Source organism: Hemicordylus capensis, chromosome 3, assembly GCF_027244095.1.
Source record: "Hemicordylus capensis ecotype Gifberg chromosome 3, rHemCap1.1.pri, whole genome shotgun sequence".
Lineage (NCBI taxonomy): Eukaryota > Metazoa > Chordata > Lepidosauria > Squamata > Cordylidae > Hemicordylus > Hemicordylus capensis.
Genome location: NC_069659.1, coordinates 34704495 through 34728337, shown reverse-complemented (window position 1 = coordinate 34728337; position 23843 = coordinate 34704495). Strand labels below are relative to the sequence as shown.

The 23843-nt window shown below is 43.9% G+C and overlaps 2 protein-coding genes across 8 annotated transcripts; one reads left to right on the top strand and one right to left on the bottom strand.

Moving 5' to 3' along the window:
- Positions 1–1858: 1858 nt before the first annotated feature.
- On the bottom strand, positions 1859–6708 carry MRPL57 (mitochondrial ribosomal protein L57). Of its 4 annotated transcripts, none has more exons than XM_053305566.1 (2): positions 6505–6708; positions 1859–2269 (listed from the first exon to the last, which is right to left on the bottom strand). In XM_053305566.1, exon 2 carries the CDS (start codon positions 2265–2267, stop codon positions 1953–1955), a length of 315 nt encoding a protein of 104 aa, XP_053161541.1. In that variant the 5' UTR covers positions 2268–2269; positions 6505–6708; the 3' UTR covers positions 1859–1952. The 4 variants fall into 4 exon arrangements, with proteins under 4 accessions (XP_053161541.1, XP_053161540.1, XP_053161542.1 ...); XM_053305565.1 differs by having other exon boundaries at positions 6538–6702; XM_053305567.1 differs by having other exon boundaries at positions 6408–6545.
- A 25-nt stretch (positions 6709–6733) lies between these two features.
- SKA3 (spindle and kinetochore associated complex subunit 3) lies at positions 6734–21944 on the top strand. 4 transcript variants are annotated; one of them, XM_053305556.1, is made up of 10 exons: positions 6734–6858; positions 7699–7834; positions 9149–9213; positions 10172–10337; positions 11318–11648; positions 13106–13191; positions 15557–15726; positions 18838–19029; positions 19186–19307; positions 21700–21944. In XM_053305556.1, the coding sequence occupies exons 2-10, from the start codon at positions 7732–7734 to the stop codon at positions 21713–21715; spliced, it is 1251 nt and encodes a 416-aa protein (XP_053161531.1). In that variant the 5' UTR covers positions 6734–6858; positions 7699–7731; the 3' UTR covers positions 21716–21944. The 4 variants fall into 4 exon arrangements, with proteins under 4 accessions (XP_053161531.1, XP_053161532.1, XP_053161529.1 ...); XM_053305557.1 differs by having other exon boundaries at positions 6772–6890; XM_053305554.1 differs by lacking the exon at positions 6734–6858 and adding an exon at positions 6897–7146.
- The last annotated feature ends 1899 nt before the right edge of the window (positions 21945–23843 follow it).

The following is a 23843-nucleotide window of genomic DNA, read 5'->3' as shown; positions in this document are numbered from 1 at the left end:
TGGGTTCTAATTGGCTTGAGATCTCCTTGCTTCTTGGTTACCTTGTTGTTCAAATAAAGTCTTGTCAGCGCACCTAGGCAATTTGGGCATCCTTGCCGCCACCACACCCCTCCCCACCACCCTGGTGAGGCCAAACTGCTGATCTTTCAAAGTATTCTAGCCACCATGTGGGGGGTGAGCCAAGCAGGACCTTGCCACCCCGCACCCCCAGCAGCAGGCAGAGCAGGAGCAGCCACTGAGCCTAACTGTCTGGGCCAGCGGCCCTTGAGAACTACAAGGCGCTCCAATATCCCTGCACAGTTTGATCTATTCATGGCTCCTGCCACCACCATTGGGGCAGGCCTGCTCAGCTCACCCACCCTCACTCCCCATCCACACACATGGCTAGAATAGTTTGAAAGGTTGGCAGTTTGGCCTCATGGCGGTGGCATGAGGGCCCCACCCCCGGGCCTTTGAAGACCATGGGCTGAGGCCCCAAGGTCAGCAGGTAACAGCGCCTCTGTGTCAGGGGCAATTGTGCCGCCCATTGGCAGGGGTGAGGCCCAAGGAGAGAGTTGCAGTTTTATTTAAGGGGCTGCTAATGGATGCAGACAGAGTGACCCATTTGTGCCTCAGGAGACAAGGATAATCAGACTGGTGGTGGTAGTGGTTCAGTCCAGTCAGTGAGTGGAGAGAGAGAAAGCGAGAGCGAGACAGAATGCCTGCTGGCTTATATTGCAATTTTTAAAAACCCTTTTAATTTGCAGTGCCAACTGCTTTTATTTTTTCTAATTTTGTTTTAAATTGTACCAGCAGTGGTGCTGCCTGAAATTTTTTTTAATTTGAATTTTATTATTGCTTGTAGCCAGCCCCCAGTGGCTTTAATAACTGATGTGTTGTGCTTTTTTCTTTTTATTTTGCAGCCCCAAGCTGCACCTTTGCTGCTGCTGTGTGCTTGGTGGATTAACTTTTGGTTTTTGTAGTCTGTTGTGTTCTGTCCCATGCCCAGCCTGCCAAGTTCTCTCTGTTTCCCATTTTGTTTTATTTTGATTGTTTGGGTGGGTGGTGCCTGACTGGTGCCCACATGCCCTCCCACCAGCAGTTGAGTCCCGGTGTCTGCTTGGCCCAAGAGTGCCTCCGAGAGCAACACCTGGCAGAATCCAACCAAAGATGCTGGAAGCCCCCAGCAGAAGATGCCAGAAGGTATGACCTCCCCTGCCTTTGTCAAGTTGTAGAAGTATTATTTAAATAGGGCCTAGTTTGGGGAAGGGAGGGATTAGGTACCTGTAGGACAGATGGGGTGGGTCTGAGCTAGAGGGGCCACAGTAACCCCCTGCCCTTTGCCTTCCCTTCGACTTGCCCCATTGTTGCTCAGTTCCCACAAACCTCCCCCCAACCCATAAAGCCTGCTGCTGTATTTGGGGAGGGGGGATTTAATTTTTCTAGCTTGTGTGTGTGCACCACAGTGCCATAGATAGGCAATTGGAAACATAGGAAGCTACCATATGGAGTCAGATCATTGGTCTATCTAGTTCAGTATTGTCTACACAGACTGGCAGCAGCTCCACAAGGTTGGAGGAAGGAGAGTCTCTCACCCTATCTGAGGATGTTAGGGAGGGAACATGGAATCTTCTGCATGCAAACATGCAGGTGTTCTTCCCAGAGCAGCCCCATTCCCTAAGGGGACTATCTTAAATTGCTCACCCATGTAGTCTCCCATTCCAAATGCAAACCAGGGTGGACCCTGCTTATCAGAAGACATAATTCATGCTTGCTACCGTAAGACCTGCTCTCCTCCCCACCCCCCACCCCGTGCAATGTGTATCGCTTGGCAGAAAAATATTTGCTGATGACATTGATTAAATAAGAGACTAATAGCTAAAGAATAACATTCGTTTATCAGCTTTACTAAGAATGATTATTGCAAATGTCAGTGAATGCAAACAATCCAGTTAAACAGCAATAAATATTCTTCAAGGGCTTCCCCATTTCTTGGTCACATTAAGGTGGTCCAAATGGTCTGCAATATACTTGTGTTCAGGAAACTTAGCTCTTGCTGCATCTATTAAAGCCTGAAGTGCTGCCCTTCTCTGTTCCCGGTTTTGTTCCCGGCTCTGCTCTTGTGTCATGTATGCCCGACTCAACCAATATATATTTTCAGCTTCAATTTCCAGCCTTCGAATCATATTCCTCTTCATTTCAGGACCAATGAACCTTGGTCGTCTGTATTTACCAATCCATTGTTTCCCAGGGATTGCATTTCGAAGCAGCACTATTGTCAGAAACATACCTTTAAATATAAAAGAGAATAAATTGACAATAACCAGTCAACAGAGCCCAAAGATGTGTTAAAAGCACAGATGGAAATGAATGACAAACTAAACAGAGATGTAAAATTTCTAGAAATGTTGACATGGAGGAAACATTTTTCTGATCTTCTTCCATGAAAAAGACATGTTTTGGAGAAAACAAATATTTTTGTATCATATTTAAACTTTACTCTTTTAAAGACACAATGAATTGTGCTGCTTACAGAGATGTGGGTTTTCCAGAAAGCTTCCCATGCAAATATCATTTGCATTAAAAAATTGTATTTTCCCCTCCAAATCACTATACAAATTTTAGTTCTGCCCTATGATCTTATTTGTTTATACAGTAAAACAGCACCACATTAATTCCCTACACTGTATCAAATGTTTTTCAAATAGCCAAGTTGTTGAACTGAAAATTTTTTTGGGGGGGGGGGATTATAAATACACTTCATGTACTTTAATTTCTATACAGAAGTATATTCCAAGTTTTATAGGGAAAAGTTTCTTTACTGTAACAATAAAGCATATGTATCCTCTCACACACTTTCTAAGGATAATCCCCTGAAAAACATTAATTACAGCTTTGAAATTGCTAAACTTGCTGATGAATTTTATAGAACAGTGCTGGATGTCTGGACTAGCATTGGTCACATGAAGCAGTGCAAGTTCCAGACCAGCACTATGCTGTTCTGTAAGAGTGGGGGAAGAGGCAATTTTCACCAATCTTCACTTTTCTCTAAAGTCCACTGTTCCTGGGGGTAACATGCTGGTGATACACAGTGGACTTCAGCGGGAAGGGAAAACTGGCAAAAATCACCCCACTCAAGAAAAAACACAGTCTCCACCAGACTAACTGCTGCAATACTAGTCTAGATGTCAGCCAATGACATTTTAGAAATGGAAGCATTTCCACCAGAAAGTCTGACAGCTTATTTAGCACACAAGATGTTTTCCCCCCTTAAACTAAACTAAGGCATTTAGACTCTTAAACGTAAGTATACTAAACAATAATTACTAACATGTCTTGCTGGAAATTTACCTGCAAGCTGCTACGATCAGAGATATCTGGACATGTCTGATAGAATTCTGCCTCAGTGAACTGGCTCAACACACTGAAAATCCACAGAGTGCGAGAAGTAGGGAGCCACAATTCAGGAGAATGGACAGATCTACCTGTTCTAAATGGGGTTAACTCTCCCAGAAGTAACAGGTTTGCAGTTTGGGAGTACTTCTGGACCTAACTCTCTGATATCTCAGGTGGGGGCGGTGGCCAGGAGTGCTTTTTATCAGCTTCGGCTGATACACCAACTGGAAGAGTACAACCCCAAGACAGTGGTGTACATGCTGGTCACCGCCAGGCTTGAATACTGCAATATACTCTGTGTGAGGCTGCCTTTGTACATAGTCCAGAAACTGCAATTGGGCAGAATGCTGCTGCCAGATTGGTCTCAGGGTTGTCCCAAAGAAACCATATCACTCCTATCTTGAAAGAACTACCCTGGCTGTCAATAGGCTTCCAGGCAAAATACAAAGGGCTGGTTATTGCCTATAAAGTCCTTAAGAGCTTGGGCCCAAGGTATTTAAGAGAATGCTGCCTTAGTTCTGAACCCTGCCACCTATTGAGATCATCAGGGGAAGTTCGTCTGAGGGTACCACCGGCTCATCTGGTGGCGACTCAAAAGGCATGTCTTCTCTGTAGTTGCCCCAGGACTGTGGAATGCATTTCCTGCTGAGATTAGAGCTGCTTCATCCCTGATGGCTTTTAGGAAACAGCTGAAGACGTATCTCTTCAACCAAGCCTTTTAGTTGAAGTTTTAGCTGATGTTTTTAAGTTGAATTTTATTGTTTTAACTCTAAACTAGTTGATCCAGCGCAGAGCATCTGCACCCTTAGTTCTCGCTGTCTCTCCTCCCCATCTTCATTTCCCCCTCCCTTCAGCCCCAGTCCCGGTTCTCCTCCTCCTAGTACACTTGGCCAGCCAGTGAGCAGTTTCCCTCACTGGCTGGCCTGGCCGGCATGATCCTTTCCCTCCGCGCCCACCAGCAGTGGTCTCCCTCAGTAGCCAGCCTGGCCAGCGCTTTCCCTCCCTGCCCACCCACCTGCTGCCCCCGCCATTCTCTTGCCCCATCCTGTTGCTAGGCAGGCAGCTGTTCGCAAACACTTTTGTTGTTGTAAAGCACTTAGACTTGGGTAGTGGACAGTATATAAACATTTTAAATAAAAAGTAGAACTCAAATGTTCTCAACCCCAGGAATGGGCAGAAGATTCAGTCTGTTGGTTGCAAGGTGTTTGGGGTTTTGTTTTTCAGAGAATACAAGAGCAGGTGGTCCCTGTATATGAACTAGTAAGAGACTAGCTTGTGTTCATGCTCCATCACTAACACAGATTTAGTTGTGTTCTTTACATGTTTAGCCCACTGGTGGATGACTGGAACATCAGTGTAAAAAACCCCCCACAAAAGTGCCTCATTAGCACAGTCATAAATGTGTCTCAGAGGTATGTAACACTGGGCTCAATGGGACTTACTCCCAGTTAAGTATGCACAAGATATGAATATGATAGATATTTTATATCACTTTTCAACAAAAAGTTCCCAAAGCAGTTTACATTGATATAAATAAATGAAATGGCTCCCTGTCCCCAAAGGGCTCACAATCTAAAAAAGAGACAGAAGATAGATACCAGCAACAGCCACTGGAGGGATGCTATGCTGGGGACGGATAGGGCCAGTTGTTCTCCCCCTGCTAAATAAAGAGAATCACCACTTTTTAAAGGTGCCTCTTTGCTCAGTTAGCAGGAGACCACTGCCTTGGCTTTACATTTAAAGCTACACTCTACACCGGGCCTGCACAACATAAGGCCTGGGGGCCGGATCTGGCCCATGGGGACTTTTTTTTGCTGGCGCCAAGTATTGTGCTTGCGGTGAGGTGTAAAATGCTGCCTTGCCCCATGGACATGGTGGGGGCCAGTCTCCTTTCAAAACTGACCTTTGAAGGCATTGAAAGTATATGGGGGACAAGGAAGAGGAAAGGTTGCTAGGAGCCTCCTCTTCTCCCCTCATGCTATGGGTAACTAACACTTGCTTTCATTAATATTTTTAATAAGTTTTAATGTAATTATTAATGTGCTGAAAACTTACCTTGGCCCCTGCCTACCAAGTCATGGTTGGTCCCTGCCCACCAGGGTATTTGAATTGTGCACCCCTGCTCTACACCATAAGTGGGCCAACTTGGGCCTCCAGCTGTTGCTGAACTACATCTCCCATCTTCCCCAGCCACAAGAAGTTGTGGCTGGGAATGCTGGGCATTGTAGGTCTATATTCTGCTATAAGTTGCAGATGGGGATGATAGCACTTGTAGTCCAAAAACAGAGAACCTCAAGTTGGCCAACCCTAATCAACGTGCATCATAACAAGGAGTGAGCCTCAAGGGACTGCTTTCTTTGCTGCTGCTTTGTATTTTATGGTTATATTGTACATGTTCCTTAAACTTAATTATATTTTTATTTTTATATTCCATTTTAATTCTTATTGTGTAGTTTTTATGGTTTTTAATACGACTGAATGTTTTGCAAACTGCCTTGAGATTATTTGAATAAAAGGCAGAATAGGAATTTAAAAATAAATACATGCATACATAAATGAAGAAACGAAGGAAATCTTAAAGTACATAGGCCATTAAAGGGTGCAAGTAACCTTCCGTTTCACACCCTCCCTCTCCCTAGTTTTTCTCTCTTAGGGTCAGCGTTAAACAGGCACAGCTGTGGGGCCTCAGCCTCTTCCTCCTCTTTCCTCTCTCTCCTTTTATATATTTATTAGGTATTTAGGTCAGGCTGGGGCGAGTTCTGGCTATAAGAGTGCGGATTTTAAACAGTGGGACATAGAACACTGAAGCTGACATATATCCGTCGAAACGTGTGTCCTTAGTTGCAATTCCCTCTTCTTAACGTTTTAACTTACGCAATAAAATAAGGTCTGGAGAGAAGGAACATACAAATAGATAGAAGGCCCCAAGAGGTACCTCTGAGCCCCCAGCACGCGGAAGACTGTGCAGCACACAAGACACACGAGTGGGCCAGCAGGATATACTAGAGCGAAAAACGAGGCAGCCAGCTTGCCTGGGAAGAGGGAGGGACGCTCACAGCAACCCCTGCCCAGCCGCGGAGGAAACCGCGTCACGTGTCTCCTGCCGCGTATACGCTACGGGGCTCTTACTTCCAGGACAGGCTAGGAAAAAGCTTCTGGTACCTCTCTTGTCTTCTCCCCACTGATCCTCTCAATGCCGCTTGCCTGCTCCGCACTGAGCGCTGGAGGCTTTTCCCGTCGCCGCCCGGTCCGAAAATACAAGATGGCGACGCCCACGCAAGACTCGACTGCTCGGACGCAAAGCTCGACCTCTTCGCCGCGGCTATCGCGAGACCAGACGAGAGTGACGTAAGAGGCGGCTGGGCATATGCGTGGCCAATCGGGGCTCACCGTGCCGCCAGATTCGAAAAGCTCGAGGTGTTGGGCGCTGGGGGGGAAAGCGGCGGTTCCTGGAGAGGAGGACGATTGGGAATTGCCCTGCGGGTAATGGGAATGGGAGGGCGAGCCTCCAAAGGGTGGGTCTCCGTGGCTTTTTTTTTTTAGTGCGCATTCCCAGGAAAGGAAGGGTTGGGGTTCTGATCCGCGTCATTGAATGGTCGTGTGTATGGAGATGAGGGCAGTCGCTACTCTTTGTTTAAAACTTCCAAAGTCCGTCCAGTCTGTTGTCGCAAAAACAGCAGTGAATCTTGTAAACACGTACATATGTATTTCAAGCTAAGTGACTCGAATCCAGTTCATCAGATGCATAAAGTGTTCTCCTGGGTTGATGGGGTGGGTATGTCTATGTATCTAGCCCTATTCAGATACTATTGTATTGTGCGTGTGTACAGGTGTCTGTGTGAATGACTGCACATGTATTCGCTTTAAAAATAAACATGGATATGGGTCTCTACAAATAGAGGCTACATTTAGGAACTGTAGTGTTGTATGTGTGTTGAGCATGAGAAAAGATCTGTTCATGTGTGAAATTGACCAGTGGCAGATGGAAAATTAGTGAAATATCCCAGACCTTGGGATCACTGATCACTATTGACAACATCCGGTAGGTGTCCCTGACAACCGCATTCCATGTGGCAGTCATAACAATAGTGCTATCTGAGGGAAGTATCTAATTTTCTCAGGTATGATTTTTTTTTTTTTTTTTTTTTTGCCGGTGCTGGGAAGATGCAACATCCCCTGCTAGAACCATAACCCAGAGGGAAGATATGGAGTCCTGCAAGAACGACTCGTAAAAATCAGGGAACCCCCATCTATGCTGGACAACTTCTCCTCCTCATTTGTCTTTAAAGTTGCTGTATGTTTTTCTGTAAATTATGCCAACAGGAACAAGAAGTTGTGTCTTGGATTTTCTTCAGTATGGATGTCACAGGAAGCTTCTTCCACAAACTGCGAACCTTAGCAGTCACTTTGGAGAAAGAGGCTGAGCAGCTCAAGCAGACTTTTCATACACATAGCACAGGTAAGAAAATTCCATAAACTCTTGCTTTGATGAGAGATGTGCCAACTGTTTGACAAAGGAGTAGTCTGCCTCATGCAGTGGTAGGTTCTGTTTTGCTGAAGGCTTTCAGACAAAGGCTGGACAGCCATCTTCAGGGATATTGAAGCAGTTTCCTGCACTGAGCAGGGAGTTGGTCTGAAAGACCTCCAAGGCCCCTTCCATCTTTAAAATTCTTTGTGATGGCTCTGATCGTGAGGTAGGAATGTAGGTAATTTCAGTGCTTGTCATCTCCATAGGCTGGATCGTTAGGAGAGGAGAGCTGGTCTTGTGGTAGCAAGCATGACTTGTCCCCTTAGCTAAGCAGGGTCTGCTCTGGTTGCATATGAATGGGAGACTACATGTGAGCACTGTACGATATTCCCCTTAGGGGATGGAGCTGCCCTGGGAAGAGCAGAAGGTTTCAAGTTCCCTCCCTGGCTTCTCCAAGATAGGGCTGAGAGAGATTGGTTAAGTAGGTCTTGGTATGGCCAGTGCCTGGATGAGAGACCCATGTATGCCATCATTGGGGTGGTGTTGCAGCTCATTGGTAAAGCATCTAAGGTCCCAGGTTCAATCTCTGGCATCTCCAGGTAAGGCTAGGAATGATTCCTGTCTGAAATCTTGAAGAGCTGTGGTCAGACAGTGTAGACAATACTGAGCTAGATGGACCAATGGTCTGATTTGGAATAAGGCAGCTTCCTATGTTCCTAATTCCCAGATATTACCCATTCTGCTGAAAAATTTCTAAAATCCATATCAAGTTCATTTACATGCATTTTCTTTCTTGCTGTCTTATGACTCTCTACAGGAAAGTGTGGCTTGCAAAATAAGGCACCAAGTTAAGAGATGCTGGCCCTTACCCAAAGACAATTAACAGCTACTGGAATTTAAAGGCCATAACTGTATTGCACCATGTTGATCTACACACAGTGCTGCACTTCCCCTAGCACCATCTTGGAAGATGTGCACAGAACACTGGGATGTGTCCGCCTTTCCAACACTTTCTCCATAGAGCTCACCTTCCAAGATGGCACTGGGGCTCAAGAGGGCTCTGTTTCTCTTAGAGGAGCCCCACCACAGGAATGGTCACCATGCAGTGCGAGGGGGACTGTAGAATATTCCACTTCGACTGAGTGGGCCTAATAGGCAATTAGTCAGGCAGCCGCTCTTAGGGTCAATGGAAGAAGCCACTGGCTCTCAGGCCTTGCAATGGGCACTGGAGCAGATTATATGAGTAATGGTCTCTTTGTTATTCTCCCCCGCCTAAATCTTCTTTTATTAAAACACTTCTTGAAGAACTTGAAGCTGATCCTCCAATGAGATATTTACATGAACTGTACTCTGAAGTCCGGACATTAAAGGTACTTACTTCTAACCTGCTCCTTCTTTCCAGCCCCACTGCCACCCTTTATTATGACTTGCATGACTTTTCTTACTGCGATTTCTCTGCTTATGTATTGGTCACGTCAAGTTCCAATTCACTGGAAACAATTGCAAATTTTGGCTTTTTCTCATTTGGCCAGATCCAGAGAAGTGTGAACAGAAAGATGTTCATACAAGGTGCCCCTATGATTTTGATCACTCTCCCCACCCCCATCCTGCACACACATCCCATGCTTGTTCCAGGGGGTCTTCCATTCCTCACAAGCACCATGGGGGGACCACAGGGCAGAAGAGGGGATAGGAAAGCCCCCTGTGTGAGCAGCCTTCTGCTTTTGCTTCTCTAGATCCTATCCACTATCTGTTTGTGTGCCACATTTTAACTTGTACAGTGACTGCACTCTACTGTGTTCTTGACAAAATCAGGGTCTGCAGAGATTTTATTGTTTAGGTGTTTAGAACTTTCTTTGGCTGTCTTAATTATTGTGAATGAGCAAATAAACAGTCCTCCGTTTAAAAAGTCACAGTGTGTTGACTGCTCAGGGAAGTTCGGTAATTTCTACTTACGGTACTTACAAACAAACAAACAATCACCTGTTTTTTAAAAAGCGATGTTTAGTTTATAATTGTTATTAGAATGGTCAGAATTTTTGTTTTTTAAAGTGAACCTGAAACAATCTCTGCTTCTACCAATTCAACAGTCCTTCTGGATTGTACAGTATTGCCAATGATCCTTGGGGAAAATCTTTGATATTATAGGCTTCTATTTCAGAGGAGCAAAAAGTACCTTTTAAAACTAATAAAATAAAAAGGGGTTGTTGGTTTAGTTGTGCTAGTGATAATAAAAACTGACCTTGCATCCTGACTGGACCTCTCATGCTGCTTGATAACCTACTATATATTCCGTGTTAACTTAAAGTCTACTTTTTTAAATCCAAGGTTGAAACTGATAATACTCTTGGTAAGAGTACTTCAGAAAAAGATGCTACATATGACTTCCTAAAGGCCTGTAAAGTTCTAATGAAAAGAAATGCAACAGATTTTGAGAAAATAAGTGATCTGTTCCAGAAATATGGTTACAAATCATTTGTTGGCAAGGAAACAGGTAACTTCTTTTTTCTTCAGTAGAATGTTTGGCAGCTTTTAAATATATTCCACATAAACCTGTTTGTGCATTTACATTAGGGTGTTTGAACTGAACTGCTAGTAGCCCTATTCAGACATTATGCTGTACATGTCTTCAGATGTCTGTACACAAGTACATGTTTTTGTGTGAATAACTGTACATGCATTCATTTTAAAAGTGTCAAATGCATGACACTAGGAAGTGTTGTACTGTATGCACGCTGAACATAATGTGTGAATCTCTCTCTCAAAAGCCCTGTTGCTGGTTTTAGGATTAGAGTGCAGGGTGTTTGGAATTATTAAATAAAATATAAACTTTCAGTATTTGTACTCCCAGGATTGCTAACAATAAAATTGTTATTCATAGGCATTGAAATTAATGGGACCAGTAAACTTTGTCCCATTAATTTCAGTGGGAGTGCTCATGAGTAACTTTGGATGTAATCCAGTGACTGGAGTAGTCTGTCTCATAATTTTATTTATTTACTACATTTATATCCTGCTCTTCCTCCAAGGAGCTCAGAACTGTGTACATGTTTATATTTATCGTTGCAACCACCCTGTGCGGTAGGTTACGCTGAAAGATAGGTGACTGGCCTAGATTCACCCAGTGAGTTTCATGGCTGAATGGGGATTTGAACTCAGATTTCCCCAGTCCTAGTTCAACACTAACCACTACACCACACTGGTGTAATTAAACTTGTGTGTACAAATGCATACTCCATGGGTACCAGAGCTGAAGGGTTGTGACAGAAGGAGTACATGTGTGTGTATGTTGTGTTTTTAAAGGTTAGGAACCCCAATTTAACTGATTAGGAGCTTAGGGATGTTACATCTGTGCTAGTACATAGAAGCAATAATATTCCTTGTGATATGCCTAACTACAATTCAGTCTGGAGGGGGTGGGGTTAAAATAATACTTTTTCTCAAGACTATAAACAGATTCCCTTTTTAATAAAGTAATAAAGGATGAAGCTGAAAACAACCTGGAAGCTACAATGTCAGATAAACAGGAGCCAACGCCCCCTGCTTGCTCTGAAAAATCATCACTACAATTTCCACAGCTTTCAGATTTTGGGCTTTCAAAATATGCTTTCCCAAGGACTCTGGGCACAATGCTCCTGCAATCCCATGCACAGAAGAAAGAACCAAGAGTGGATGATTCTGAATGCTTCTCACCCAGGGCAGAACACTTCCATATTCATGGCCGTGACCTGTGTTTAAATGATGACACCACAAGTGTGATGGATGACCAAACAATCTTCCTGCTTAATAATGCAAAACACATTCGGTGAGTAGCTACCTCCTGAACCTCTATGGGAATACGACTGCAAATATTTATATAATGCTTTTCAACAGAAGTTCCCAAAATGGTTTACCTAGATAGATATAAATAAATAAAATGGCCCTCTGTCCCCAACGGGCTCACAGTCTAAAAAAGAAACAAAACAGACACCAGCAACAGCGACTGGCAGGATGCTGTGCTGAATAAGTGCAGTTCTCCCCCCTGCTAAATAAAGATAATTGCCACTTTAAAAGGTGCTTCTCTGCTCAGTTAGCAGGGTTATTCCCAGTTCTTGTTCCTCACTACCTTATCGCATCTCCCATCCCTGAGGTGAACCTTTGTTGTGTTCGCCAACTTTGTTCTATGCATAAATATTTAGTGGGCGAAGGGGTGACATTTTCACTACAAACCTGTAGAAGAATATCCTCTTTCAAAAGTAGTTTCTGTTGTTTGTCCTTATTTTTCACCTTCCCTGCTCATCTACAACTAAGGTAAAGTGTGCTGTCGAGTCGGTGTCGACTCCTGGCACCCACAGAGCCCTATGGTTGTCTTTGGTAGAATACAGGAGAGGTTTGCCATTGCCATCTCCTGTGCAGTATGAGATGGTGCCTTTCAGCATCTTCCTCATAGTCTGGGAAACATACCAGCGGGGAAACATACCAGGAGAGGAGAGCTGGTCTTGTGGGAGCAAGCATGACTTGTCCCCATAGCTAAGCAGGGTCTGCCCTGGTTGCATATGAATGGGAGACGATGTGTGAGCACTGCCAAGATATTCCCCTCAGGGGATGAAGCCGCTCTGGGAAGAGCAGAAGGTTTCAAGTTCCCTCCCTGGCTTCTCCAAGATAGGGCGGAGAGAGATTCCTGCCTGCAACCTTGGAAAAGCCGCTGCCAGTCTGTGAAGATGATATTGAGCTAGATAGACCAATGGTCTGACTCAGTATGTGGCAGTTTCCTATGTTCCTATGATTCGAACCGGCAACCTCTGGCTTGTTAGTCAAGTCATTTCCCCACTGCTTCATTAGGTGGCTGCCATCTACAACTACTGAAAGAAAATGACTGTTAATAGAAGATTCTAGTATATGTTGCTATTCTTCCTTTCACAAACTGAGTGTGCCTATTGACCCCTTTCCCTCCCCTGTGCCTCATGGAATGCTTGGGGAGCATGATATTCTGGGAACATAATAAACACAATGGCTCTATAAAAGTGGAAACATGTCCCTTAAGGCAGGTATGTGTTTCCATTTTTATATAACACTCCCAGAGAATGTGGGAGCACTTTGACTATTAGAGCTCTTCTGCAATTATGTTTATAATGGCAAACGCAACAGAGCAAGATGGGAGTTCTCACTGCATCCCTGCCACGGCTTAAAGCAAACATGCTTCAAGGATGTCAGGCAACATCTCTGCACGTATGAGGTCAGTCACTCTTTCATGAATATGACAGTATCTTTGTCTTGTCTTAGGCAAGCTAATAAACTAAGTGGACCAGCAATGGTACTGGCATCAAGAGAATGTCTGGCTACACCTAAGCAAAGAAATGAATTATGTGGTAAGTTGTGAATATTCAGAACAAACTGTGATGGGTTGTTTTTTTTTAACACAAACCTTCCAGAAGGAACTGTTCAAATGTGAAAATAAAAATGTAATGAAAAGCATTCAAACAGCCAGACATAACTAGAAGAGTTAAACACAGAGGCTATAACCATGGCAAGTGGGAGGCCTAGCCCCCTTGGGGATACTGCAGGCCTTCTTGAATTTTTAGCTTTTAAGTCTCCAGCCCTTTTACTTGTGGACACATCAGGGAAAGCGTGCAGGCAGTATTGTGCCCAATCCATCATGAAGGAGTAAATCTGCTCCTTCACTAGTATGCTGGCCATTCAGTACAAAAGGCACTGAGAATCATTACACATCTACTTGTGGATTTTATAGAACTTACATGTTACTTCATGCAATTGACTGTCTTGAAATACATTAGGCTATGTGTATGTTAGATTCTGGCTGCTTGGCACTGTTTTGCTTTGTCTTCCTCCCAGTACCCTTAAGCCCCCATCACAAAACATCTGGCTGCAGACCTGTATGAGCATTTGTTGAGCCCAGTTCAGACATTGAGGTCATTCACACAACCAAAAACTGGGTAGGGCAAGTATCCTACCCAGGTTCGGGAGCTGTGTGTGCTCTGAATTTTCAGTTGTGTGAGAGCAAACGTTAGGAAGAGAGATAAGTGCCTGGGAAGGACAACTTTTCCTCCTACCTTGGTCAAATGCTTGGTCGGTGCTGTCCTACCCAGCTTTTCCTCCAACCTTGATTCCACACAGTCACATCTCCCTCTTTCTAACTAGTTGTTTGCTCCCACACAACCGAAAATTCGAAGCACACGCTTCTCTCAAACCTGGTTAGGACACTTGTCCTGCCCAGTTTTCGATTGTGTGAAGGACTTTGGTATTCCTCTCTGCTCCCCATCCCTGAGACCTTTCCTGGAGGGAGGGAGGGAGGGAGGGAGGGAGGGAGATCTATGACAGGTCTGCTCCCACCTCTGCTTCTTTTACTTTAAAGAAAAGGAAACAGTCCAAAATGAGAGAGCTGCATCTAGTCTCATAGGGTCAAGAAAGATATTGAGCCAGGTCTCACGATCGGTGAGACCCGCTTTGTGAAGGTGAGCGCAGACGAGCAGGGTGGGAGCCCTGGGCGGCCGAATCGGCCGCCTACACAACTACCGGCTCCATGACGGAGCCGGTGGGAGCTGGGAGGATCAGGGGCCACGTGGCCCCCAGAAGCTCCAGTACGCCTGGCGCAGGCGTGCAGGGCTGCTTTTCAGCCTCCTGCCGGGGGTCTAATGAGTAGCCACGCCGCAGAGCCGCGGCTGCTCACGATTGCTTAAACTGGGTTTGCGCAATGCTCGCTCCGCAAACCCGGTTTAAGCACCGGGCTACAGAAGCGAGTGACCCGCTTGCGAACCATTGGGCTCGCAGCCGAGCCCAGGGGTTCACATGATGGGAGAAAATCTTGCCCAATTTTCTCCCATCGTGTGAATAGCCTCATTGTATCTCCCACTCTTTGCTCATGACTGAAAGAAGAGAATAAAGCTTATGAGCCAAAAATCTCTCCGGGTATGACCAGGACAAAGTGAGAAATAACTATTAACTATTGAACAGGTCTTTTTAACTTGTACAAGTCAAACTGAGAGTGGTGAAATTCTGCTCTTCTAAAGAGCATCAGAATTATGGGAGGAAAGCAGATTTTCTGGAAATAGGTTCAAAAGCCTGTAACCATGAAGTGATAGAAGTTCCCAGTGTGCCCTGTGATACATTCTAGGTCCAGTGAGAACTCCCTTTCCCATGACAGTAATGGCACTCAGACCTGCTGTGAGGGCTTGGTCACAGCTGGCCCTCAGTCTAACTATCCACTGCCACCAAATAAGGTCTTTAGCTTGGATGACTGGTTCCACTCCCAGTCACTGAACCCTCTGTCTTTTCAAAAACTCTCAAAATTCAAATAAATAAAATAAAATAAAATGGTAAATAAAATGGGCAGGTAGGTGTGAGGTGGGGCTAATCTCACAGCCCTCCTCCTCTTGGCTGCTCAACCTTCCCTTTTATCCAGTTGCATTAACCAATCAGGGAGTTTCCTCCCTCTGGCAGCCAGAACCTTCTGTCTCTGCCTGGAGACAATCAATCACAACACTTTGCAAATTCACCTCCAAAACTCTGCAGCAGAAGACTTTAACCTCAGACTTGTCTATAAGAGATTGCTACCTTTTAACCCCTGCAGATCCCGGAGGCGGCATAGAACTGAAGAAAGGGAAGGAATCATTCCTTCACACCTGCATTTCTATCCCTTTCTACCTGACAGAATTCTAAAATTTGAACTTTCAGATGCCCTCTGTGTGACGTGACCAATGCCATCTTGTGTTTCAGATTATATGTCTTCACCTGCTAAACCCGTGTTCTGCACACCTGGCTTGAAAATCTCCCCCAGAAAGAATATCACTTTACCAAAATCCCCAGAGACTAACCAATCAGACTTGACTGACCCTACAACAGAAACTGTGCTTCAAGATACAGAGTCTTTGACAACAGAACCTGAAGTAAGTACTGAACAACATTTGGCCTAACTGTGTCAGCCACAACCCTCAAACAAAGTAGTTAACTAGGAGGAGATGCTCAAGACCTTAGCCCGTTTTGGTGGATCGTGTGCTGCCCCGGGAGCCGCTTGGCTCCCTGCAGCAAATCCTCTTAATTCCGCCCCCCCCCCCCCAGACGAGGTTAGCGGAGCAAGCGCTACACTATACCCGTCTATTTGATCCTTCTGTGCCATGGCAACACACTAGGAGACCCCCACCGGGAAGCTGAAACAAGCCTCCCGGCCCTGGGGGGTCTCTCCAGGATGCCCCATGTGCTTACGCGGGGCATCCTGGAACTTCTGGGGGCCACATGGCCCCCAATCCCCACCGGTGTGGGCGGCTGATCTGGCCACTCAGGGCTGCTTCCTTGCTCGTCTGCAAGGAGAGCAGGCTAAGCCTGTTCTCCCCACAAACCCCTTCCCAGCGAGTCTCACTGATCGTGAGACTTGCCTCTAGCTGTTTTCGTCTTGTGGGGTAACCTTTTACCTTGTAAGTTGCTAGGGGAGGTTGCCTTATACCAAGTCAGACCAGTGGTCTATCTGTCTTAGTGCAGTCTACATTGATTGCCAGTTTCAGGTACAGGGGGGGGGGGGCGTTTTTCTTAACCCTACTTCAAGATCCCAGAATTGATCTAAGGACTTATGCATGGAAAGGATGCTCTTATTGCTGTGTTACAGCCATGGTACGCTTGTACCTTACACATGCGCTATTGGAAACCAGTCTGAGCTACAGAACAAGAAGTAGAGCATTTATTTATTTTTTGTTTCAATTATATTCCTCTCTTCCTCAGAAGATGGCCCATGGTTATGTTTATCCTCACAACAACTCTGTGAGGTAGGTTAAGCTGAGACTTAAATAACTTGCTCAGAGTCACCCAGTAAGGTCATTCACACAATCAAAAGCTATGTTCTACCCGGGTTTGGGAACTGTGTGTGCTCCCAATTTTCAGTTGTGTGGAAGCAAGGTAAGAGGAAAACCTGGGTAGAAGTGATTGTGTGGAAGCAAGGGAGGAGGAAAAACTACCCCAGGTTTTAACCCTCTCAATTTTCAATTCTGCGCTTCCTCTCTCTTCCAGCCCAGTTTCAGGGGTGCAAAGTACATGGTTCTAGAATCAATCAATCTCTCTCTCTCTCTCTCTCTCTCTCTCTCTCAGCTGCCAGAGTAGCACAACCTCCATCCCCTTTCTACAAGTACAATGGGTGTTGAGGTGCCCCCTCTATGCTGCCCACTGCTGATGCTACGTCCTCCAGCTGTTGCTCTGTTAAGGGCACCATCTCTCTCTCTATCAATCAATCAATCAAACACACCAATAAATAGCAAGTAGCCCCCTGCTTCTGTTGTAGAGTTAAGCAGCTGGCACAGTCTCTCTCCCAACTCAAGTTTGCGTGTGTACGTGCACACATTCATTCTCTCTCTCTCTCATAAGCTGCAAATAGCCTCCTGCTGCTATTGTGGAGTTGAACTGACACATTCTCTCAAGTTCCAACCTAACTACTTCTACACCAATAAGCTACATATGGCTTCTCCAGGCATCCTGTTGCAACTGCAGGACAAATTCTTAATTCTGTTCAATTTAAACTGCAGTCAGTAGGCTGAGGCATCGCTGATAGCACCATCTGTCCCAGAGGATTTCAGTAAGGAAACCTTGAGGTTGGCAAGTGCCTTTGTTGAAGACTGGGGAGTAAACAGTTATCCCAAGCCTGTGTTATTAATTGGGGTGAGTGGTTATCCCATATGGAAACAGGTTCTAGTAAGAATTAATCTGCCTACGTTCCTTTCACTATCCCTACAACTGCACAAAATTTAGTCCAAATTGGTTCCCACTTGCACTTCCAATGTTCATGTGTCCACCATATTGAATCAGGGTGGATGATGACATTACAAACTACACCCTTGAGCTATCCCTATGTGTCCCTACACTTGTAGCAAATTTGGTTCAAATAAGGGAGTCTACAAGTTAGCTCTCTTGCACCTCAAACGTTCACACATCCGCCATCTTGGATTGGGGTGGATCACATCATTACAAACTACGCCATTGTCCCTGTATGTCACTCACTACCAGTCTGGTTCAAATTTTGATGTGGATGACATCATCCCAATATGCCATTGAGGAAGTTCCCACGATCAGTGGGAGCCACCTGGAGAGGGTTAGTGGGAAGAGCGGGCTTAGCCCGCTCTCCCCGCAGACGAGTAGTCAGTCTGCTCCGGGCGGCCACCCACACGACTGCCAGCTCCATCACAGAGCTGGCGGGGACTTGGGAGTTTGGGGGCCACACGGCCCCCAGAAGCTCCAGTATGCCCTGCGCAAGCACGCAGGGCATGCTGGAGAGACCCTCGAGCCGGGAGGCTGCTTTTAAGCCTCCCGGTGGGGGGGTCTATTCGTGAGTTGCCACACTGCGGCAACACACGATTTTAAAAAACAGGTTTGCGGAGCGCTCACTCCACAAACTTAGCTTAAGGGCAGAGGTAGTTTAGCGGGTTACCCGCTTAAGAACCACCGGGCTCGCAGCCGAGCCCGGTGGTTCTCACAATGGGAGAAAATCGGGCTAGCCTCTGGTAGCCCGAATTTCTCCCATCATGTGAATAGCCTCATTGTATCTCTACAACTGTACCCGATTTGGTTCATATTGCTCCAGGCATTGCAAAGTTGATAGTGGTGAACACACACAAAATGCCAGGTGATCTCATAAGCCTACTGGAAAGTAGGCTAAAAACCAGTATGGATATTATTCTGGGCAGTTTTTCGTCTTTAGATAGCAAAACTGTTTATGGTAACTGACTGTTCTTTGGGGATATTATGTACCGGAGTACCAGCAGTAACTATGTCCTTAAAAGAACAAAGTTGGACAGCTACTGAGTTGCTGCACAAGACATGTGTGCATCAGGGGCCCAGAATTCCCCACAACAACCACTTTCAATAGGACTTCCCATCCTGTTCTGCATTCACCGGAAAGATTTTGTGTAGCCTGCCTAGGTTAAGAGGTCATTTTGAGATGCTCATTATGTATTAAAGGGGGTTATTGTATTACTCTTTCAGTGTTTGAACATTGTGGGTCTTTTTTTCTTTTTTTACAGCAAATATGTGTCAAGGAGGTGGTGCCAAATAAAAGTCAAACAGAAAGTGCTGTTGCATCTATCAATCTCTCAAACAAGTATCTGGAAGGTCTTGAAGAACCCTCTCCGCCACCTATACTGGATTATAGAAACATTCTTAGTACTCCACCACCACCACCTGAAATAACAGTGATTCCAAAACAGATTCTTCAGGTTGGAGAATTAACCTTTCCTTCAACTGGACTGCTGTGTTTTTGTTTGTAAACAGTTTGTCCTCCTTAGGGGTTGGTTGCGGGGAGGAATTAAAACTGGAAACCTTGCTCTTAGCTAGAAAACATCTATACTCTTCCACTTTTATTTTCTTTTTAGATTTTATCAAAATACAACCCAAATGTAGAAACATCTGGCTCAGTGGAGAAGATGGCTAATCGAGGAATTGGTACACAGTTTGAAAAAGAGCCTACTTTTGGTGTTGCAAACAAAGAAAATGGGTGAGATGGGGATGTCTTATGTTTTCAGAGGGGTGGAAGAAAGTTGTATTTAGCCCATATGAACACAGCTTTGTGCTGCGGGTGAAGTCATCTTGTTGAGCCAAAGAAAAGAAAGACTCTCTGTCTACCTTGACTCCTGAAGCACATTCCTAGCATCAGATAAGACAAATGCAAAGTTCTGTTTCTGTTAACTTAGCTGAGGAGAATCTACAACTGCTTTGATCTATTGACCTACCTCAGCAACAGCAAATAACAAGTTGAATTTGGAAGAAAGGGTTCATGCCTTTCTACCTTCTGGGGATATGTTTGCAAATACATCTGTTGAAGTAAACTTTCAATTTACCCATTAATCTTGATCTTAGTTTCCCCGCTTGCTTGCTTATTTATTACATTTGTACACCACCCCAAACTTTCGTCTCTGGGCGGTTAACAATAGTATAAAACAAGTTAAAATATATACAAAAACTTAAAACAATTTCACAATTTAAAATCAACCATGAATTAAAACCTTAAAATTTAAAGAGCAGAAAAAGCTTGGGTGAAGAGGTGGGTTTTCAAATGCTTTCTAAAAATTGTCAGAGATGAGGAGGATCGTATCTCAGCAGGGAGCGCATTCCAGTGTCTCGAGGCAGCAACCACGAAAGCCCGTCCCCTTTAATTGAAGGTGCTTTATAATAACTTGGTCGTCTTAGACAGCATCTCTACATCAGGCTGCATTACCTAATAAAGACTGTCCCACATTTGAGAAAAAATAACTTATTCATGAGATGGCTCCTTGCTTCTTCCCCAGAAAATGGTTGACACAGAAATTCAGGCCTCAGCAAAAAGGCTGACAACGATGAACCATTTTCCTCACAATTTGCATCTGGCTCATGTTGCATGCACAGATTTCTTTCTGTAACTGGTGTTGTTTGAATAATCATCTGTGCAGTCATGAGAAACTGCGCCTGGGCAGAGCTTTGTTCAGAATATTCTAGAGCTTTAGCCTCCAATGTCTGGCAGAATTATTGAGCTTCTTAAATGAAGTTTTCAAAGCCCTAAGTCTACAGCTGCAGCCAGGGTAGTGGCAACTAGTTGGGACATGATAAAATAAATTGCAAATGAAAAGGAGAAAAATATTGAGAGAGAAAAGAAATAAATGAGGGGTAATGAACAAAAAGTGATACTGTATACTGAGGCTGTAACTTGATAAGAAACATGCTTTTGTTGACTAAGAGAAGATTGGTGCAGCAGCTCTGGTAGTCAAAGAAGAACTGGGGGAGATGCACGATCCCTGCCTATGTAGACATGCTCCATGGGGGGGAGTGGTTTGTGCCAAAAATCTGAGGTTAAATCTCTAGAAGATGCAGTTTCTTGTATGCACAGAGACCATGAAAAAGAATTTATCTTGGCCCCTTTTTACTTGAGGTCATATGAGGTGTTTGCTGTTTTTGTAGAAGCCCTATGAAGAGTGGATATATTTGTGGTGAACAGTGCTTTCTCTGCTTCCCGTGTATATGGTGAGCCAGCGTTGTGTAGTGGCTAGAGTGCTGAACTAGGACCGGGGAGACCCGAGTTCAAATCCCCATTCAGCCATGGAACTAGCTGGGTGACTCTGGACCAGTCACTTCCCTCTCAGCCTAACCTACTTCACAGGGTTGTTGTGAGGAGAAAGTATGTAGTACACCACTCTGGGCTCCTTGGAGGAAGAGCGGGATATAAAAATGTAGAATAATAATAAATAAATAATAAATATGTATTTTTTTTTATTTCTTACCTTTCTATACCACCCCATCCAAAAACGTCCCTGGGCAGTATGCAATCTAAAAAGCCATTAAACCATTGACACAAAACAATTCTTTAAAATGAATAAATGCTAAAACCCAAAGCTTTAAAACTATAAACTAAAAGCCTGACTTAACAGGTATGTTTTCAGGTCCTTCTTAAAAACATTCAGAGAAGGGGAAACAAATTTCATTAGGAAGCACGTTCCAGAGGCTCTTGCCATCGCATTTCACCTTACGGCATCTTGATCTTGCCATCAATTACAGTTGTCAGAAACCCAACATGAGTTAGAAGCTATTGCCAATATAATCTGAAGATGAAGTGTGTTAACATTTTATATGGGTCACCTTAGGAATGGGATGTGGCCAGCTGAGAACCTAATTACACATATTTAGTCTGTCACCAAGAGTCCAACTCAGATACCTTACAGGAAGTGATGGCAATGAATTAAAAGATGTAGAGAAAAGATGCAAAATATTTGGGATGTTGGTTTCGATTCTGGAAATGGAATCTTGAGACATATTGTAAAAAATCAAGGTGGTTACATTCAAGATTGTTACAAAAGACGTTTCAGTGGATATCTCAGTAACTTTGTTTATAATGTAACTCTTCATGATTCAATTTACAGAAAGTATTCTGGATGAATTCAACAAGAAGCCTGGTCTGGTTTTTGTCTGGACTGTCTGTGGTGTTCAAGCATCTTTGCAAGAGTTTAGTAAATGTAATGGAAAAGAGAAAACTGTGAGAAAATACATGGATATGAAGGCTTTTTTTTTCTTTTTTCTGAACAGCTTGAACAAGTTCAACTGAAATTATTTCTTTTCTGACACTACTACTTAAAACTGAGAATAAAATAGAAACGTCTGCGTACTATCTCTGCTGCTTTTCCTCTATATGCATACACTGTTGGCTGGCATTCTGGCCAACAGTGGCAAGGAGCTTGCCTGAACAGCCTGCTCTCTGCTCCTAGAACTCTCTTCTGGTGGACTGAAAATAAAAACAAGATCTCTTACAGGTGACAGATTTCTGCCAGCAGCTTTCTAATGGCAGAAACACACCCAAAGAGGTTGTCATGAGTATTGGAAATTTTTTATTTTGTATATGGTGGGTTGTTTCTCTGGCTAACTGAAAGATAGGGGCATATATCCTGGCTGATACTGGACATCTAGTGTTGTAGGCAATTGGCCAACTGGTTTTTAATATATTTTGGAAGCTATTAACAACATGATTCCTCTGGGGAAAGGTAGCACCCCGACTGAAGTGGTCATAGATGGGGGTGTTATAGTGGTGAGGAAAGGACTGGTGAGGTAAGGGGAAGGCGCCATAGAAAAATTCATGCTATTCTGCTTTCTGGACCGAATCTCAGCAGAATACTTGGACTGCTGGTGAAGAATACTGCCATTCAGGACCAAATGCTGGATGAGCACACTGACTAGGCATGCACTGTGGAGACCTGATTGGATGAAGTGAGAGAGGATAAACTCTCCTAGCTGTTTCCAGGTACATCAGGATTCCATCTCCCTTACCCGATACAGGCACTCAAAGTTGGTTGATCGTCGGATGGAAGATGTGGTGCTCAGTTCCTGAGTCGGAAAAAAGAATGTTCCGTTCCAAGTTTGGAACGGAATGCAAATACCCAGAATGTCCTGTCGGAATAACTGGTCAATCTGCCGTAATTTGCATCTTCAAAGAAAAGTTGGAACAACTTCCTTTCTCAAGTATGTCTGTTGTTGATTACACATTTTGATAACTAGGACATTTTCAATCTAGATAAAAACGTTAGGTCAGCTTGGAACAAAATTGCATATGTAGTCCAACTGCCTCCATTTGTACCAATATAGAATAGAGTTGAGACAGTCTAACAGTGGTATCTGACACTGCACTGACTAATCACATTTTAAATAATGATGATACATGCTAGAGATGTAATTTGCCCAAAGTATTTTTTAAAATATTTGGTGGGGAATCCTTTCTAGAGAAAGATTACATATATAATATGCCTTTTTTAAAAAAGACAGCTCAATTTTATATTGGTTTATTTTTAACTCTGCCATACTAAACTTGTTCTGTAAACCACCTGGGGATATATATTGGGCAGTTTAAATGAGAAATAAGTAAAAATAAATACTTAGTAACTAATTGCACTTCCCTCTCAACCCCACAGTAAGACTGTCAGCATTTTTAGGCAATATTTTGAGGCTGACAGAACTGATCTGCAATGTTAGCTGAATTGATATGAAATAGAGAAAACTTTGTACTTGGACTGAAAGGTTGTCTAAAATGTGAATGGTAGCTGAAATAAGTAAATTAGGAGTACATATGCTTGTGTCATGGCAAGCAAAAAACATATTTCTATATATTAATCCCCTTTATAATCTTCATGAAAGATATAAAAAAAGCTTTTCCTTGACTGGAGACAAATGTGATCCATTGAAGCAGAGGATACAATATGTTGTGTTTCCTCCCTGAAAACTTGCCAAAATTATATGGGATCCAGTATACATATTTTAATGTACTCCTACAAGATTTTGAATATAGAAGGTATTTTTCTGTATTAATCATGGTATATAGGTTAATGTGTATGTATTGCAGTTATATTTTTAAGCTAATTAAAATGAAAATTAAGAGCCCAAGGGTACAGCTAAGCATGTCCTAATTGCTTGCCTTCTAGCCCCATGCCCACAGCAAGTTGTTGTCAACTGAAAGAATCTTGTGTGGTTTTGTGAACAAACAGTTACTGGACAAGCTGAAAGGCTAGCAACATGAAGTCTT

What these genes read in the sequence shown, in the direction of transcription:
- SKA3 (XM_053305554.1), top strand. Translation starts at nt 7,078, where the DNA reads ATGTATTTCAAGCTAAGTGACTCGAATCCAGTTCATCAGATGCATAAA. An exon ending in CTGAAGTCCGGACATTAAAG is followed by an intron (nt 9,214 to 10,171) that starts GTACTTACTTCT and finishes TTTAAATCCAAG; the next exon opens with GTTGAAACTGATAATACTCT. An exon ending in ATTTGTTGGCAAGGAAACAG is followed by an intron (nt 10,338 to 11,317) that starts GTAACTTCTTTT and finishes TTTTTAATAAAG; the next exon opens with TAATAAAGGATGAAGCTGAA.
- MRPL57 (XM_053305566.1), bottom strand. Translation starts at nt 2,267, where the DNA reads ATGTTTCTGACAATAGTGCTGCTTCGAAATGCAATCCCTGGGAAACAA.